The sequence below is a fragment of the Fusarium redolens genome (genome assembly GCF_020744475.1).
Source record: "Fusarium redolens strain MPI-CAGE-AT-0023 chromosome Unknown BKA55scaffold_4, whole genome shotgun sequence".
Taxonomy (NCBI): domain Eukaryota; kingdom Fungi; phylum Ascomycota; class Sordariomycetes; order Hypocreales; family Nectriaceae; genus Fusarium; species Fusarium redolens.
The window spans coordinates 153573-170187 of record NW_025763667.1 but is presented as its reverse complement, the minus strand read 5'-3'; the positions used below and the strand labels follow the sequence as shown (position 1 = coordinate 170187).

At 39.3% G+C, this 16615-nt stretch overlaps 3 protein-coding genes across 3 annotated transcripts; 2 read left to right on the top strand and 1 right to left on the bottom strand.

Moving 5' to 3' along the window:
* Nucleotides 1-132: 132 nt before the first annotated feature.
* Nucleotides 133-863, bottom strand: BKA55DRAFT_503843 (uncharacterized protein; the record flags this gene model as incomplete). Its single annotated transcript, XM_046187045.1, has 2 exons — nt 133-567; nt 624-863. Coding segments are annotated over 2 exons (675 nt in total), but the record flags the coding sequence as incomplete, so codon positions are not given.
* Nucleotides 864-10659: 9796 nt separating this feature from the next.
* On the top strand, nt 10660-10914 carry BKA55DRAFT_504566 (uncharacterized protein; the record flags this gene model as incomplete). The annotated part of the gene is made up of 1 exon (XM_046187105.1): nt 10660-10914. One exon carries the CDS (start codon nt 10660-10662, stop codon nt 10912-10914), a length of 255 nt encoding a protein of 84 aa, XP_046052561.1.
* A 2495-nt stretch (nt 10915-13409) lies between these two features.
* On the top strand, nt 13410-14188 carry BKA55DRAFT_590991 (uncharacterized protein; the record flags this gene model as incomplete). The annotated part of the gene is made up of 3 exons (XM_046195174.1): nt 13410-13767; nt 13822-13977; nt 14022-14188. The coding sequence occupies 3 exons, from the start codon at nt 13410-13412 to the stop codon at nt 14186-14188; spliced, it is 681 nt and encodes a 226-aa protein (XP_046052560.1).
* Between the last annotated feature and the right edge of the window lie 2427 nt (nt 14189-16615).

Genomic DNA, 16615 nt, shown 5'->3' with positions numbered 1-16615 from the left:
AGTGAGCATCCATGTTGCCTTTCTCTCGCTCTCTCCGAGTCTTGGCAATATGAGCCTGGAAGATATGTAACCTTGTCAATCATGGGATCTCCGGAAGAACCTGCTAGAGGTCAGCCTCTATCCCCATTTGGTTCAAGAAGATTTTTTCGCACCGTCTCGAAAACGCACTACATATCCGTCATGTAGGCCAATCCTCGAGCCGTCACGAATCACATACGCCCCCGGATAAGTTGCCGAAAACTCGACGAGGCCCGTCTCCGGCACCTCGATGTAGGCCTTGTTGACGGTCGTGTATCCGGTCATGGAACTGGCGACGGTGGGAAATTCCAGGATCAACAGAGCCGCGGCGACCATGAAGGACATGGCGGCTCTCGAGGCCAGGCCCCGTCGCCAGATGAACTGGTTCAGGAGGCCCATGATGGAGACGAAGGATGGGTCTGTCTGGATTCTCAGAAGCCACACAATCGTGTAGGTTGCTGGCTTGGTCATGATGGAGACGGCAAGGTAGTCGGAGAATGCCCGCCATGAGATCAAGGCGAGGAGTGTCTGTCCTCCTCGACCAACCACCTAATGATATCAGCTGTCAACCTTTCTGCGAGTATTCAAGACAGGGAAAGACTCACAAGATCCCATATCACGTCAATAATCTTGGCCGTAGCAAAATCAAAATCCCCCATCCTCAACGTAATCTGAAACGTTCCCTTGAGCGCCCACCAATTAAAGGTATTCCGAAAAGGACTAAACTCGCCACCCGGATGGCACGAGCTGTCCTCGAAACCAAACTTGCCAGCAGAGAGCAGGGCAAAACAGATGATGAGAGCAATCAACGCGAAACTCCACAGGATAGAAAAGACTGCCAGCCATCGTAGTGCGTACCAATTTTCTGGTTTTGCATCCTTCACATCGGTCCATGCTTGGTGAAATGCTTGTTTGAAAAGTTGTGCGGTGCTTCGAGGTGAGTTGCGAATGTTCGTTAATATCGTGGGTTGTTTGGTTTCTCCATTAGTGAGTAATGGACTGGAAACCTCGAGGCGAGCGAGGGGTGAACAGCAAGGGTGGGACCGAGAACGGATCCCGAGAGGGATATATCGATCGTATCGTCGGCAGACTCGGAGTCGAACAGTGAACGCAGCATCCCCGTTACTATATACACGGGGCGCATGTCATTATGCAGCACCATAAGGACCTGCGTAAGGAGTATATTAAGCTCTAATAATAACTTCACAAGGATGTGCTTGCGGAAGTTAACTGTTGCCTTTGTTATGGAGCTAGGCGAGGAAGATAAAGAGGCGCAGCAGGTAGGCTTTGCTAAGGCAGAGGACCAAAAGACGAAGAGCTTGCGATTAGCGGCAAGCTCTTGTAGCTTGGTGGTCAGCGCGTCGTGTTCTGAGCGTAGGGTGTGCAGAGATGACTGCTCGGTTTTAGCCAGGCACTTGTATGTGGCTGCGTTGCGTTGCTTGATCGTGGCTTGTTGCTGTAAGGCTTTGCATGCCTTTTGAGCCTGGATGGCCTGCGTAAGCTGCTTGCTGATTATGATGGCGTGGTTAGTACTTAGCTTCTCCTTGTGCTTTAGGCTCTGTAACTGTGATATGCTTGTCTTGATGTCTCGATGGAGACTGTTAATGGCTGCTTCCTGGTTATGGTTTTGGGTGCTGGTTGTTCCCTGAGAGCGGTCCTTTGGAATCCCGAATGTGCGCAAGAGGCCCCTAACGGTTACTAGAAGGATGCGGAGAATGGAGGTCTCTATAGTGTAAAAATGTTTGCGCAGGCCGATGGGGTGAGCCGCGGTCATGACCTCGAGTCTTTGACTGAGTTGCTGCTGTAGCTAGCTTGGCTATGATATCGACTTGGAATACTTCTGTTCCTGCATCTAGGCATAAGAGCCCTTTAGCTGCTGTAAATTCTCCTGCTTGGTGTGGATTTAATTCTGCAGCGCTAAAATCTAAATATGAAAGTCCTTGTTAAGCTTGGGGGGCTGAGTTCCTTTGCTTGTATGGTCTTGAATGGCTGCCTCTAAAGATGCGATAGCCTCCTCTGCCTTATCTTTAAGTCGTTTCAGTATCTAGTCTAGATCTTCGAGCCGTCGTTCATTATATTCTATCATCTAAGTCAAGCCCTCTAGCTTGCCTTCCACCTTATTCATGTCGATATTAATGTCCTTGAGCAGCAGCCTCAATACCTGCCCGCACTGATCTAACATCGACAGCCCGAGCGATGCCTCGATTAGGTTATGCCGCTGCGTTGGCGTTAAGTTCAGAAAGCTCGATACACTCTCGTGGCTAAGTACGACCGTCCTGACATATATCTCGTAGTCAGTGCCAAGTAGCTCATTAATAGCCACCTGCATTATACGCGCATCTAGGTGCTTAAGCTGCGGCTATGGCTCGCCACGCAACGAAATAACAATACGGTTTTTGTAGATCTTGCGCTTACAATACCGTGCAATGGCGTATCTGTTGGCGAACTCTAGCTTGATAGAGCAGTTCTTGCCTATATTATCGTTAACGACGTCGTTGGCCGCGAATACAACGCCTGAACTAATACTACGCTATAGCCTCGATAAGCGTGCTCTTACTGGAGCCATTGTTGCCAACTAGGAAGGTTAATCTGCACGGGAGGCCTTGTTAGAAGTCGATGTTGATGGTATTTTATATGCTAAGGAAGTTGGTAATTGTAAGTATGTGCAGCTTGGCGATAAAGATATAGGTAGAAGGCCCTGCTAGCTTAGTGGCAGTTCTTATGCTGATAACTTGAGATAACCTATTAAGGAAGTCTTAATAGTTAACCTTATCCTTACTATCCGGATTAGCGATCTTACAGGAGACTTGGATTATGTGTTGGCTAACTTGTACCAACTCGTCCTGTTGCAAGAGAAGAGACTCATCTGAGATCTAGCGACTCGACATGTTCGCGAGCCTCTGCGGCGAGGTCGAGTCTTTCAGCCTGAGGTTCGGAGCTAGGGTTAGAGCCTGAAATACTATCGGTTATGCCTAGATCTATCTTATCCCTAGTGGGCTCCTCTAAGGGCTAGATAGCGACATCGCTTGCTGGCACTGACGCGCCGAGACCGCCAAATGAAGATCGGTCGGCATGCAAAGCAAGGCCCATAGGAGTCTAGCTCTGCATGCTCTATACGCCTAGCGAGATAAGCTTATTATAAGCCGTGACGTACTTGAGATGGGTAAGCTTTTATTAATTACTTTAAAATTATCTTTAAGAGCTTATTTAAAGTTTTTTTTAATTTATAAAAATATTCTAGGTATTTTAATCCTAGGCTTTTTTTTTTTTTTTAAGAAAGTTCTTTAAAATAAATTTAAATTAATTCTTAGTATTTCCTTAAATAAGGCTTAAAGTATATAAGAGTTTCTTTATAAGTATATTTAGCTTATTCTTATAACGTACACGATAAGCGGACCGGACAGATAAACGAACCGGACAAAAATCCCTCACTTTACATTAACACTATTAGATCAATTAATTCTCCACCAAATAACATGTCTCAATCTAATACTGAGGCTAGATTGCTTCTTGCACTCCAGGCCTATCAGGCAGACCCAAAATTAAGTCTGCGATGAGCCGCAAAGATCTATGATATCAATCACCAGCGACTCTTTGATCGAACCAAGGGAATACAAGCTCGCAGCGACTGTCTCCCTAACTTACGGAAACTGAGTGATCTAGAGGAACAGGTTATAGTGCAGTATATCCTTGACCTAGATTCGCGAGGATTTCCTTCCCGGCATCGTGATGTTGATGAAATGGCGAATCGACTGCTTGCTGACCGCGACGCATTACCAGTTGGTAAGCGCTAGGCTATCAATTTTATCAAGCGGCAACCACAGCTTAAGACACGTTTTAAGAGGAAATATAACTATTGCAGGGCCAAATGCGAAGATCTAACTATTATTTAGAATTGGTTTAGGCTTATAGAGAATATAATCGCGAAATACGGTATCCGATTAGATAATATCTGGAACTTTAATAAGACCGGCTTTATAATGGGCGTGATTAAGCCCGGGATAGTTATCACTAGCTCAGAGAGGCATAGAAAGCCAAAATCAGTTTAGCCTGGAAATCGGGAATGGGCTACAGTAATTCAAGCAATCAATACAGAAGGTCAGGCGATTGATCCATTTATCGTGGTTGCAGGCAAACATCACCTTCGTAACTGGTATAAAGACAGCAACCTCCCGGCCACCTGGGTTATCGCTATAACCGAAAATAGCTAGACAGATAACGAGATAGGCCTTAATTGGCTAAAACACTTTAATCGGGCTACAACTAACCGATCAACTGGTCCCTATCGTCTCTTAATCCTCGATAGTCATGAAAGTCATCAGTCAGCCGATTTCCAGATATATTATAAGGAGAACAATATCATTACACTCTATATGCCGCCTCATTCATCGCACCTGCTTCAGCCCCTTGACGTCGGCTGCTTTGGGCCACTGAAAAAGGCATATGGTCGAGAAATAGACCAATTGATCAGAAGGTCTATAACCCACGTTTCTAAGACTGAGTTCTTCATGGCCTTTTATGCCGCCTTCTAAGCTACTATAACCGAGAAAAATATCAAGGGAGGTTTTAGAGGAGCCGGGCTTGCTCCCTTTGACCCAGAATATGTCATCTCGAAGCTTGATGTGCAACTACGGACCCCAACGCCTCCCCAGGAGGTTACTGAACCTTCAACCCCTTAGACTGCAAGGACCCCAAAGACAATACTAGAGACCCAATCTCACTCTAAATATCTTCAAGGAAGGATCAGAAATCATAGAAGCAGCTCCCTTGAGTCAATAATTGAAGCTGTAAAGCATTTTGAGAAAGGACAAAGCATTCTTCTATATAAGATAGCCCTACAAGAGGCTAAGATCCGGGACCTTCGACAGGCAAATGATATGCTTAGCCGGCGGCGCAGGGCAAAACGAACACGCCTACAGAAAAGAGGGAATATGACCATAGGGGATGCCCAGGATTCAATTGATCAGATAGATGTAAGTATGCAGGTTGTGGCCGAATCCACGAGAAGTGGTAGTCAAGGAAGGTCGCAGGGACCGAGGGTATCGCGATGTAGGACTTGCGGCAAGACCGGTCATAATGCAAGAACCTGTCAGGAGGGTATTCAGGCCCCTGAGAATTAATATAGTATTTAATTTCAATTAATTATATAGTCTGTTGTGTTTTTGTTGTAATTTATTTAAAGAAGGTTAGGATTCTTGTCCGGTTCGTTTATCTGTCCGGTCCGCTTATCGTGTACGTTATAAGTAAAAGTAAGCTTTTATTTAAGTTAAGAATAAGATTATATTAATAACTTATTCTTTAAAACATTCTAGCTATTATTTCTATAATATTAGGTAATAGTTTTATATAAAAAGGCATAAGTTTAATATTAATATTATTAAACTTTTTAATAATATAAAGGTATTAAATTATTTATATTATTTAAAAATAAAATACATATTATTAATATATAATAATTAAGATTTTTTAAAAAATAAATTAATTTATACTAGTTTTATATTAATAAATTTATAAGACAAAGGCTAAGTAAATATTAAAAGTTATATATCTTAATAATTAAGTAATATATTTTTATTTTTATTTATTTTTAAAAAAAGATTTTAAGTTTATAAGTTAGCCTTAAAAGGTATATTTAAGTATTTCTAAAATCTAATATAATTTAAATATTTATTACCCTTATAGCTATTAAAGCTTTATTAAGTTAAATTAGTATAATTAGCTACCTTAATTACAGCCTAAACTTAGCTATATATATGCTAGCTAAAAAGCCTTACCTATTAGCTAGCCCTAACCTTCTTCCTATAACCTAACTAAAAGGCATACTTTAATTATTTATTATACTCCTGCAATAAGTTATCTAACCTAAATACCTTCTAACTATAACTACTAATAGTGTTATAGCTATATTAATATAATACTTTAAAAAGCCTATAAGTACCTTGGACTAATAAGCTGTATTTAACTAAAGGCTATAATATAATTATTACGACCCGCGCGGTTACGTCACGTGTACCCCACATTTTCTAACCAACTAATAACAGGCTTATGTATACCTAAGTAAACCCGTAAGGCTTACTCCTCCTAATATAAGACTTACCCTATAATTCACCCAAGATATTATAAGCCTCTCGCTTCAGGACGCGCCTTCGACGTGCAAACGAACTCTTTGCACCCTGCACGCGGCCGAAACTCGTCTATCGATGCTTCCATCAAGAACAGTTGCCCCCACTGCAGACAGCGTCTAAAGAGAAATCGGCTGACGCCTTTTCCCGCTGGGTCGAGTCTCTCGACCCGCTCACCTTGGTCGTATACTCGGATGGCTCTCTTTCCTCAGAAGGGGCTGCCAGCTATGGCTTCACCATCCATCAGAACAATATCCCCATCTTTGACGGATCAGGTCGCCTCGGACCTGCTGAGGTTTTCGATGCTGAAGCTACCGGGGCTTTAGAGGGCCTGAAGGCTGCTCTAAACCTGCGAGAATTAGCAACACAGAATATATTCATCTGCCTAGATAACCTGGCAGCCGCCACGTGTCTACGAGGCACTCCTTCTGAATCCTCTCAAAACGTCTTTCTCGAGTTCCAAGCTCTGACGACATCGCATGGAGCCATCCAAGTTCGCTGGGTGCCAGGGCACTCCAACATCCCTGGCAACGAACAGGCCGACAAGCTGGCAAAGGCAGCGTCATCGCTCCCCGAGCCCGAAGGCGCTCAACCGACGCTGGCTTACCTACGAAGAATCGCAAGACAGAAGCCGAAAGAAGCGTTCCAGGCGTGGTGGTCCACCTCCGCTCCTGAGCAGTACAAAAGACTCAATCTCAAGGCGACTACAGGCTGTCCGCCGGAGCTGTCGCTCCCGCGTGCAGCCTTGCACCATCTGCTGGCAGCAAGGTCGCTTCATGGGGACTTCGCCGCATATCACGAGAGATTCGACCATAGTGATGCACGCCTGGTCTGCTCATGCAACCGACGCAAAGCACCGGACCACATCTTCTACTGCAGAAAGGTACCGCCGCGTCATCGGATGAGGTTGGCACCCTCACCGAATGCAGCAGTCAACCTGGCAACAGGAAGAGACTTCACCAAGTTCACCGAACTGTCTAAAGCCAGCGTTTTCTTTGGAAAGATCTGTCCTCGTTATTAGACGAGCACGACCCGGGACGCACTCGCATCCTTCCTCCCCTCTTTTACCCTTATACATTTCCTTTTTCTTACCTTTCTCTCTTACCTGTTCTCGGCCAGATGAAGGGCGCTAGCACGCCCTCTATCTGATCGTGACCACTTGAAGGCAGCCCTGAGGCTACCGCGCCCAGAGGCTCACGATCGCCTAACAACGGGCTTACCTTGCGGCTGTCGTTCATCAGCCGCGCCTGATCATCCCGCTGACGGGTAACAGGCTAGATAAGATGCGCCATTTGTGCCGTTGATATGCTGGATAGTGTGAGGTCTATCGACGCGTCTGCAGAATTGGAATTCGAGAGGAAGTCATAGTATTCTGTAATTAGTGTGTAGATAGGTCCCAATTTCTCTAGCTCAGCACGTCCTGTGCTCCATTAGGAGACTTTCGGGGCCTACGGCCCCCCGGACGAAAAATATACATAACATAACATAACATAACATAGCCTCTCGCCTAGGCTCACTTATATTACAGTAATACCCTTAGTATATAAACTATATTTATTAGCACTTTTATAGGTTCTAGCTTACTAGCTATTAATAAGACTTCTTTATATTAATAAGCCTAATATATATTACTTAATTATTAAGAGATATAATACTTTATACTGCTTAACATTATGCCTTACATTATCTGCTAATATAAACCTAAAATAGACTAGTTTATCCCTTAGAAACCATAACTATTATATATTAATAGCTCTTATTTAGACTATACTATATAATACTAAGCAATACTAATGCAATAGCACCTATTACCTTAAGCCAGTCTTCTAACTCGGGACATACCTAGCACCTACTGCAGTAAGAGACTCCCCCTAACCTAGAGAATGTTCTTATAGAAACTAATAATAAAGAAGAAGAAGAGATTACTCCTGCTTATCTAAGTACCTATAAAGGGGAAGTTATAAAACTTAAATATAAGCTTAAGAGACTTAGCTAATAATATAATAATCTTTTAGAAAATGCAAAAAATAACTCTAATATAGCTAAAAGTAAGATTAAAACCTTAAAAGCTAAGGTAACCTAATTTATTAAACTTATTAAAGGACTTAAAGAAAAAGCCAAGAAAAGTAAAAAAATATATTAAAAATATATTAAATATACTGCAATACTTATAGCTACTAGAAAAGACCCTAAAGAAATCCTTAAACTATAATAGCCTAACCTATATAATAGAGATGCTAATAAACTCTAAGGATTCCTTACTAGCCTATATAGCTACTATCTATACTACCTAACCTAGTTTATTATAAATAAACTTAAGGTATAATATATAATAGGATTCCTTAAGGATAAAGTACTTTAATAGTTTAAACCTATTATATATAATTATATTAATAATCCTTATAAAAAATAAAAAGATATAACTAATTATATTTATAATAATTATAAAGACTTTAAAAAAGAGATATAATATATACTTGGGATATAAAATAAAAAGCAATCTACAGAACTAAAGATTAAATAACTTAAATAAAAAGGATCTATAGCCTTTTACCTCGCTAAATATTACTACTAGGCATCTAGACTTAACTAGAATAAGGAAGCATATATAGCCTAGGTATACTTAGGACTAAAGTCTGAAATTAAGGATACTATAATTAATATTAGACCTAAGCCTACTAACCTAAACGACCTTATTACTATTATAGTTAAAATTAATAACTAGCAATATAAGTAAAGATATAAGAAGTAAGCTAAATAAAGTAATAAAATATATAACCTATAGTAAAATAATAATTATAAATAAAATAATGCTAATTAGAGGCATAAAAGATATAATAATACTTCTTATAAAACTAAAGCAAGACCTATAGTTCTTAGAGCTACTTAGTAAGGAAACAGGAAGCCTTAAGATATATTTAAGGTTAAATACTATAACTGCAACCAGTTCAGACATATAGCACACATCTACCTAGAACTAAAGAAACTAAGAAAACCAAATTAAGGTAAGCAAGCCCTAGGACTAACTTAAATACAAGACCCCTAAATAGCTATATATACTAAGATACTTAAAATAACTTAAAGCAGATATAATATAGTTTTATATTACGAATTAACCTTTATAGAATTACTATTAGAAACCTATAAAGGATAAGAAAAAAAGGAACTTATAAAAGAAGAAATAAAGTAATAGAGACTCTAAAAGAATAAAATTAATAATAACTATTACTACTAAAAGATAAAGGACCTAAAGTAAAAGGAATACTTCTAATAAAAATAAAAAAAAAGATAATAAAATAAAAAAAATAATAAAAAATATAAAGAAGTAAAAGTCTTAAAAGTATTTAATAAAGGAAAAATAATTATCCTTAAAACAGAAGAATAGCTAAGTACTTTATAACTAATTAATAATATCCCTATTAGGATAATTATATAATAAGACAGAATAACTCTTATAGTAAATATTAAAAAAGGATATATTATAAGATATAAAATACTAAAATTTACTAAAAATAAGCTTTAAAGAATAAAGGAAGCCCTCTATAAAGAACTAAAAAACCAGATAGCCCTTTAGAAAAAAGAAAAATAAATATAAATTAAAAGGGAAGTAAGTAATAAAATATATAAGAACTACTATTAATATATAAGAAGTATAGGATATTAAGGTAAAGCAGTAAGATAAATAGCCAGATATCTCTATAAGGAAGATAAAAAACTTAAATAAGAATAGTAATAAACTTATACCCCCCTATTTAATAAAAACAGAAATAGGTACTATAATTTACTATATAAAAGGTATATCTAAGAAGTAAAAGAATATATAAATATTAATAAGCTAGAAGCTATAATTATATAAGCCTATTATATAAATAATACTATAAACCCCTTATATAAAGAACTTAGGTTTAACCTAAAGGATAATATTAAGATATTTCCTACTAATAATTAATATAAGGAAATCTCTTAGGCATCTTATAGGTATTACTAATATAAGGCCTATAAGGGAGAAAAATCAGATAATAATTATTTTCCTATAGCTATCCCTAGAAACCTAAACTTAAACCTATATATACATAAAGAACTAGTAGGATATATTATATACTTTTAGTATTTTTTTTTTTTTTTTTTTTAAGTTTGCAAGTTAGCCTCGAAAGGTATATCCAAGCATCTCCAGAGTCTAATATAGTTTAAACATTTATTGCCCCTACAGCCGGCAAAGCTTCATTAAGTCAAATCATCATAGTTAGCTGCCTCAATTGCAGCCTGAACCTAGCTGCACATATGCCAGCTGAAAAGCCTTACCTGCTCATCAGCTGGCCCCAACCTTCTTCCTACAACCCACCTGAAAGGCTAAGATACAACAGACCAAGGCCATAATCGCATGCCTACTCTTTAATCGACCTCTGCTGCATACCACGCTTCAATCATCCATCACGCTTCCGCAGTAAGTCATCCGACCCGACCCGACTTTCCCTCTTCTGGCCGCAACCGCTAACAGCATCACAGCTGCCCCGTCACGATGCTCCGAAGAAGCCTGCAGGCACCCAGGCCCGACGAGCCTTATCTGACTGAAGGCCATGATGTGATCCCTAAGATCGAAGAAGCTCTTGGGCGAAATAAGGGCAAGGGCGATATGCTGCGTATAATGGCCATGGATATCGGAGAGGCCTGGTTTAATAAGGATGATGCCAGCCGCGTCAGGATGGCGATCTTTGGTTGCGAGATCCTCCTGCTTATATGGTCTATCGCGATGTCTGGGATGGAAGCGGGGTAATCGCGGGGTTTGGAGGAAAAATGTATTGAGTTTTGTGTGAGTTTAGTTGCCTGAAGTCAAAGACATTTGGCGTCGGCGGCGAAAAGAGGATCAAATGAGTCACGAGACAGATCACGTGACCAAATAAGCAAATCAGCTGTAACATCAGTGCACCATCAATATAAACAGGGGTAATTAGTAGTTTATATTAAACTTATAATTAAGAATATTAACAGATATTATTTTCTAAATTCTTTTTTTATTATTACTTTTTATTTTTAAATTAGTTTTTAAAACTTAAAAAATCTACTTTATTAATATAATTAGTTTTTAAAAAGACTTTAAAATAATATATATAATAAGCAAGTGCTATAAATAAGTAAATATAATACTTAAAATGTCTTAGTATTTTTACCTTAAGCTAAAATAAATCTCTAAAATTAAAGAAAAATACCTATTAATTTAAAACCTAGAAATAAGCGCTATTATATAAGAAATATCTACTAGATATTTTCTTAGATTTTTAAAATGGCTATTTATGAGCTTATTAAAGAAAGTCTTATTTATACTGTAAATTCTGGGGTTTTCTAACTTTTTATATTATATTTATTATTTTTTTAAAAATCTATAAAAAATATTATTATATAGCTCTATTTTTTAAATAATTAACCTATAGTTCTTAGCTAAATAGTAATTAAATAACCTATTTTTAGAAAACTTAAGGTTTACTCTTTTAGTAATATAATATAAGTATTATACTTACTTATTTATAGCACTTGCTTATTATATATATTAATTTAATTATTTAAAAGAAAAAGGCATTTTTATATTACTTAAATTATAAATTATAATAATTAAAAAAAATGGGGGAATATACCTAATAAAGAATAAGTAAGAAATTAATATAAATAATAAAACTACTTATAAAAGTAATAAAAGGTAATAAATCCCTTAATTATTAAGCTAAAAATAGTAAAACTAAATAACTTATATATATAAAAAGTAATATTACAATTATAAAGCTAGTATTACCTTATAATAATTCCTTATATTAAGGTAATATTAGAATTTATTATATAAAGAAATCTAGCCTTAACTTAATAAGAAAATATTAAGATTATATTATACCTCATAGATTATAATAGACTTAATATAGCCTAGGATTAATAAAACTTAAAAATTAATATTAAAATACTTATTAAGCTACTTAGGTATAAATTATTTAAAAAAGTTACTTTTATAATAATTAAACCTATTAATACCTTAAAAAAATAATTTAAAGTCTTATAAAATTAACTAATTAATTAAATTTTAAAGACTTTAATATAAAATATTCTTATATTTATTATATTTTATGCCTCAGTTAACCAAACCTCGTGTAACATAAGTCAAGCGTCTTGAATTCCATTGTTCATGCTCTTGATATTGACTGACACGCGACTATTGTCGCCGGCGTCTTTCGCACTCTACCTAATAAAGAGCTCTATAATCCATGCCGCATAGTGCATGATTGGAATCTTCATGTTCCGGAGCCGCACTGATGACAACATCCGCTTTATCCATCAGAGACTCCTTTATTAGTAAGTTAACGATTGTGACATGCCTTAGAAGTATGTTAGCAAAGGTTTTTTAGAACGCCATAATCAGACCCTCGCACCACTTAGAAGACTCCTAGTGCCAGTTCGCGTCGACGACTTTATGCAATGTCTTGATAAATCAGTCTACGGAAAAGCGCTTTACAATCGATCCAAGATATACCCGGATTTCTACTGCAGAGGCATAAAATCGGCTCTAGTGTGGATTAGGCGTAAATGTATATAGGTACGAATGTATTATTTGACCCTGTGAGCAGACATGGTTTCGGTCGTCAGTAGAATACTCACAAGGATTATCGCAAGCGGAGCCAGGCTAAGAGTTTTTAAACCATGTTCCCTCTACTCTGCCGTTCTTTTTACATATTATTAAATTAACACATTAAAGACCTTAGCTAAATATAAATAGTTATTAGAGATAAGTAAAGAAATCTCTTTTCCTAGGCTAGCTGCCGCTCATACTTGCATTCTCAGGAGTAATGCAAGCTACCAAGTGGTGGACTTTTGTTTCAGCGCCATAGTCGAGAAGAAGTTCAACAACCTCTAGGCACCGTGATGAATACGCTTATATCGTATAGCCATGTGGGTCAGTCACCTCGGGCAATTTAAAGCTTGTTTATATCAAGTGCGGCTTACTGCCGGTTCCATCGACGGACCGGGTTATTCCAGTTCGCCTATTCTGGTCCACCACCCCGAAACAACAAGTCAAGGTTGTCTAGGTTGTTTCGGATAATATCTCCACCAACGGTTGAACGTGCATTGACAAACGGACTCGGCGGGGAGCTCGGGCATTTGTCCGCCAATTACAACAGATGTTTGTTTAGTTCATTATGTTTTGCATTGTTATATAAAGATGCTGAGCTGCCAAGCAAACTAGTCACCACTATAACTTGATTACAACCAGTCAAACAACAAAGTCTCAAAATGCCTTCTCCCAACCAGATCCTTTCTGTCCTTGCGGCTATCGCCGTCGCCTCTGCCAACGCCGCTATGGGCCCTGCCTTCAGCACTGGTCCCGTTGGCTCTGGCTCCTGGATCCGTGAGGCCACTTCAACTCTTGTCCTTCCCGATGTCCCCAAGGGTTCTACTGGTGTTGCCTCTCTTTGGGTTGGAATGGGTACCGACAAGGGCGACTTGATCCAGTCTATTGCAGACAACTGGCAATCCGACCAGTGGAGCATCTTTGCCTACACTCTCACCAAGACCGGAGACAACAGTCAGCTGCCTGTTCAGGATGAGCACCAGACTCCCGCCAAGAAGGGTGATCGTATCACCATGCACTGTACGAAGCACATTACATCTGAATTTGAATGGCTAAACTAACCACATATTGCAGACAAGTATGATGCATCAACTCAAGAGTATGTTCAGTACGTCTCTCTGAACGGCAAGCAAGTCTCTACTCTCTCTACCTCAAAGGGCCACCAGGCCATGGGCTTCGGCAGCTCCGTAGAGTGCGGTGCCTCGGACTGCGGAACCATTGGTGCTCACCGTAAGTCGCGCAAAGCAACCCGAGCATGACTACATACTAACGAGATATTTCAGAGTGGGTTGACACCAAGATCATCCTTGACACTGCCGATCCCAACTACATCCAGACCTTCGGAAAGGGTGAGGGCGTTACTGGTGGCGAGATGACTACCAACGATGGTGGCAAGACCTGGGTTATTAGCGATGTTGATATCCCCTCTTTTACCTTTTAAGTATTATCATTTTATACATATTTTAAATCTATTTAAGCATTATTAAAATTAAATACTCTTTATTTCTTTAAAAGAAAGATTTTTGCTTTAGTATAACTTTATCTCTGTTAAAACTAGTATAATACTATAATTAAGGCTGACCTGTTTTGCACTGCTGGGTTATATATCCACAGCCTGACCGGTGGCTTTTAGCATTTTTGGTGACTGCTGCGTGATTTGTGAAAGTATACTATCCCAATGGAAAGCAACAAAACCAAGGAAGATGGAAACTGCGATAGACACAAAGACTGAGAAACCAATGTTAGTTACGGGTACCTCGAAGAGTAATTAGCAGAAGCATTGCTTACAAATGACATAAACGCCCAAGCTGGGGCCTGCTGGAAAGAGGCTACATCCTTTGCAAACAAAGATGAGAGAGATGAGAGAGGAAGCTACAAAGATATTAGACTATGAATCCATAGTGATCGTCCATGGACGGAGCGCCTCACGAAAAGAACAGTAGCAAAGGTGAAGGCCATGACCGTTTTCCCTTGCGAAGTGGCTAGAGTAGCCTGATCATTCGCAATTTCGCTTTGCTGCAGAGAAAGCGTTGTGTTGACCTATTTTTATTTTCGACGAGTCAGAAACTAGGCCAAAGTCAATATTATCGAGAGCCAAACCTACAGCTAGCTGTATCCTCTCGGCAACGATATCCATCTCCTCGATATTGCCAAGGATAGGTTTTAATAGAAGCCGTGAGGTCTGAATGGATTCGCCAGCTAGTCCCTTCTAGACAGTGTTTTGATGCTGAGCGGCGGATCAAGGCATGTTCAGCTTATCACGGACATCCTTAATCTCACAGAATAGTTGCATTATCTTTTTGACTGCATTTTTGATCTCGTAGTTAGGCGATGCTTGGGTCGAAACTTGAGGGGAACTTTCTGTTTCAGCTGGATTTGAATCCGGCGGAGAGGTTTTTTTTATATCTTTCTCTGCCTACTGCTATTGTCTCGAAGCTCCCAACTCTCTGTTCGTTGACGAAAATCCTCAAAAAGTGCAGTTTCGTCTCTCCCCTGTCGCTTTATTAGTTATCAAGCATTCTATAGCCGGGCAGAACTTACAATTCGATTGAGATAATGGGAAAATGCCTGGCTGGGTGATACTTCACATGCAGAATCTGAACTAGGAGGTCTCTCAAAAGAACCAATACAATGCTCAACAATTAATTTGCTCATCTCGATTGCTGAGCTTGGCTACGAACTGCTTCCGGTGGACTTTGCTTTCTCATCAAGTTGGTCGAGAATCTCCTCGTCTAAATTACTGTGACAGTCGTCAGGGTGACAAGAAATCGCGATTATAAGCCACTCTACGGGCCATTACCATTAATATAATAAAGAGAAAGTCTCAGGTTGTACGACATACTGTCTGAAATAGTCCAAGTCCAAAGCTGATTGACTCGTAGGAGAGTGATCTAGTCATTTTGTTCCTTATCCTGACCAGAAGTCGCAGAGATCTCTTGCTCCTCGTCGGGGCTTTCGGTTTGGGCTTCTCGTAGATACTTTGTAACAACCTGCGAACTGTTGCGTATCTTCTTGTCATCAGCCGACTTACCGTGACTCCTAAACTAGTAGTACCACTACTCAAGAGTTGGAGATTCATGAGCTGACTTTTCGTAGGCCGTCAACAAGTGACATGTCATCGTCCGTGATCCTCCCTCCTGCTGGATTGGGTTCTTTCGTCAATATTCCCCACCTGGATGCAGAAACTGAAATGCAATCGCCTCAATGATAGAGCGATGCGATTGGCAGTAATTCGGTGTTGGTTGTAATATTGGCCGCTTTCTGCAGCCCAGCATTGGCGCAAGGCACTGTTTCAGTGTTTTCCCACCTATAATTTTAACTCTACATCGCTAATTTTATCTGCTCAAAGCTAGGGTAGATATAGAGCTCGAGGTCCTAGCTTTAGGGTTTTCAAGAAGTAAACTATTAGGAAAGAGAAAACACTATATTAGAAGCAAGCGTTACAGACTTCGAATAATTAAATGATGTAGTACCTAAGTCAATAAATGTCACGAACTGAGGTTGCTATAGGTAACTTGGGTAGAGCTACTAAGTCACGGGACCGGGAACCGGGCACCCCGGGAACTGGGCACCCCGCGTTTGGCCTTAACACCATAACCTTCATCAATTCAATTACTCAAAAAGTCGATATAATACCCTGATTTTCATCCAATCTTGACCCATAATGTCTTCTTATATAGAAGAAGATATGCTTAAAGCAATTAACCTTGTTTAAAACGGCCAATTATAAGTTAAAGCTGCTAAAGAAGCTTCTATACCTCGATTAAGCTTACAGCACCGACTTCAAGGCATTATGCCTAAAAATAAGGCTTATATAGACCAATAGCGGCTCGGCCTGACCGTTAAAGCCGATCTCATCTCTTTTTTA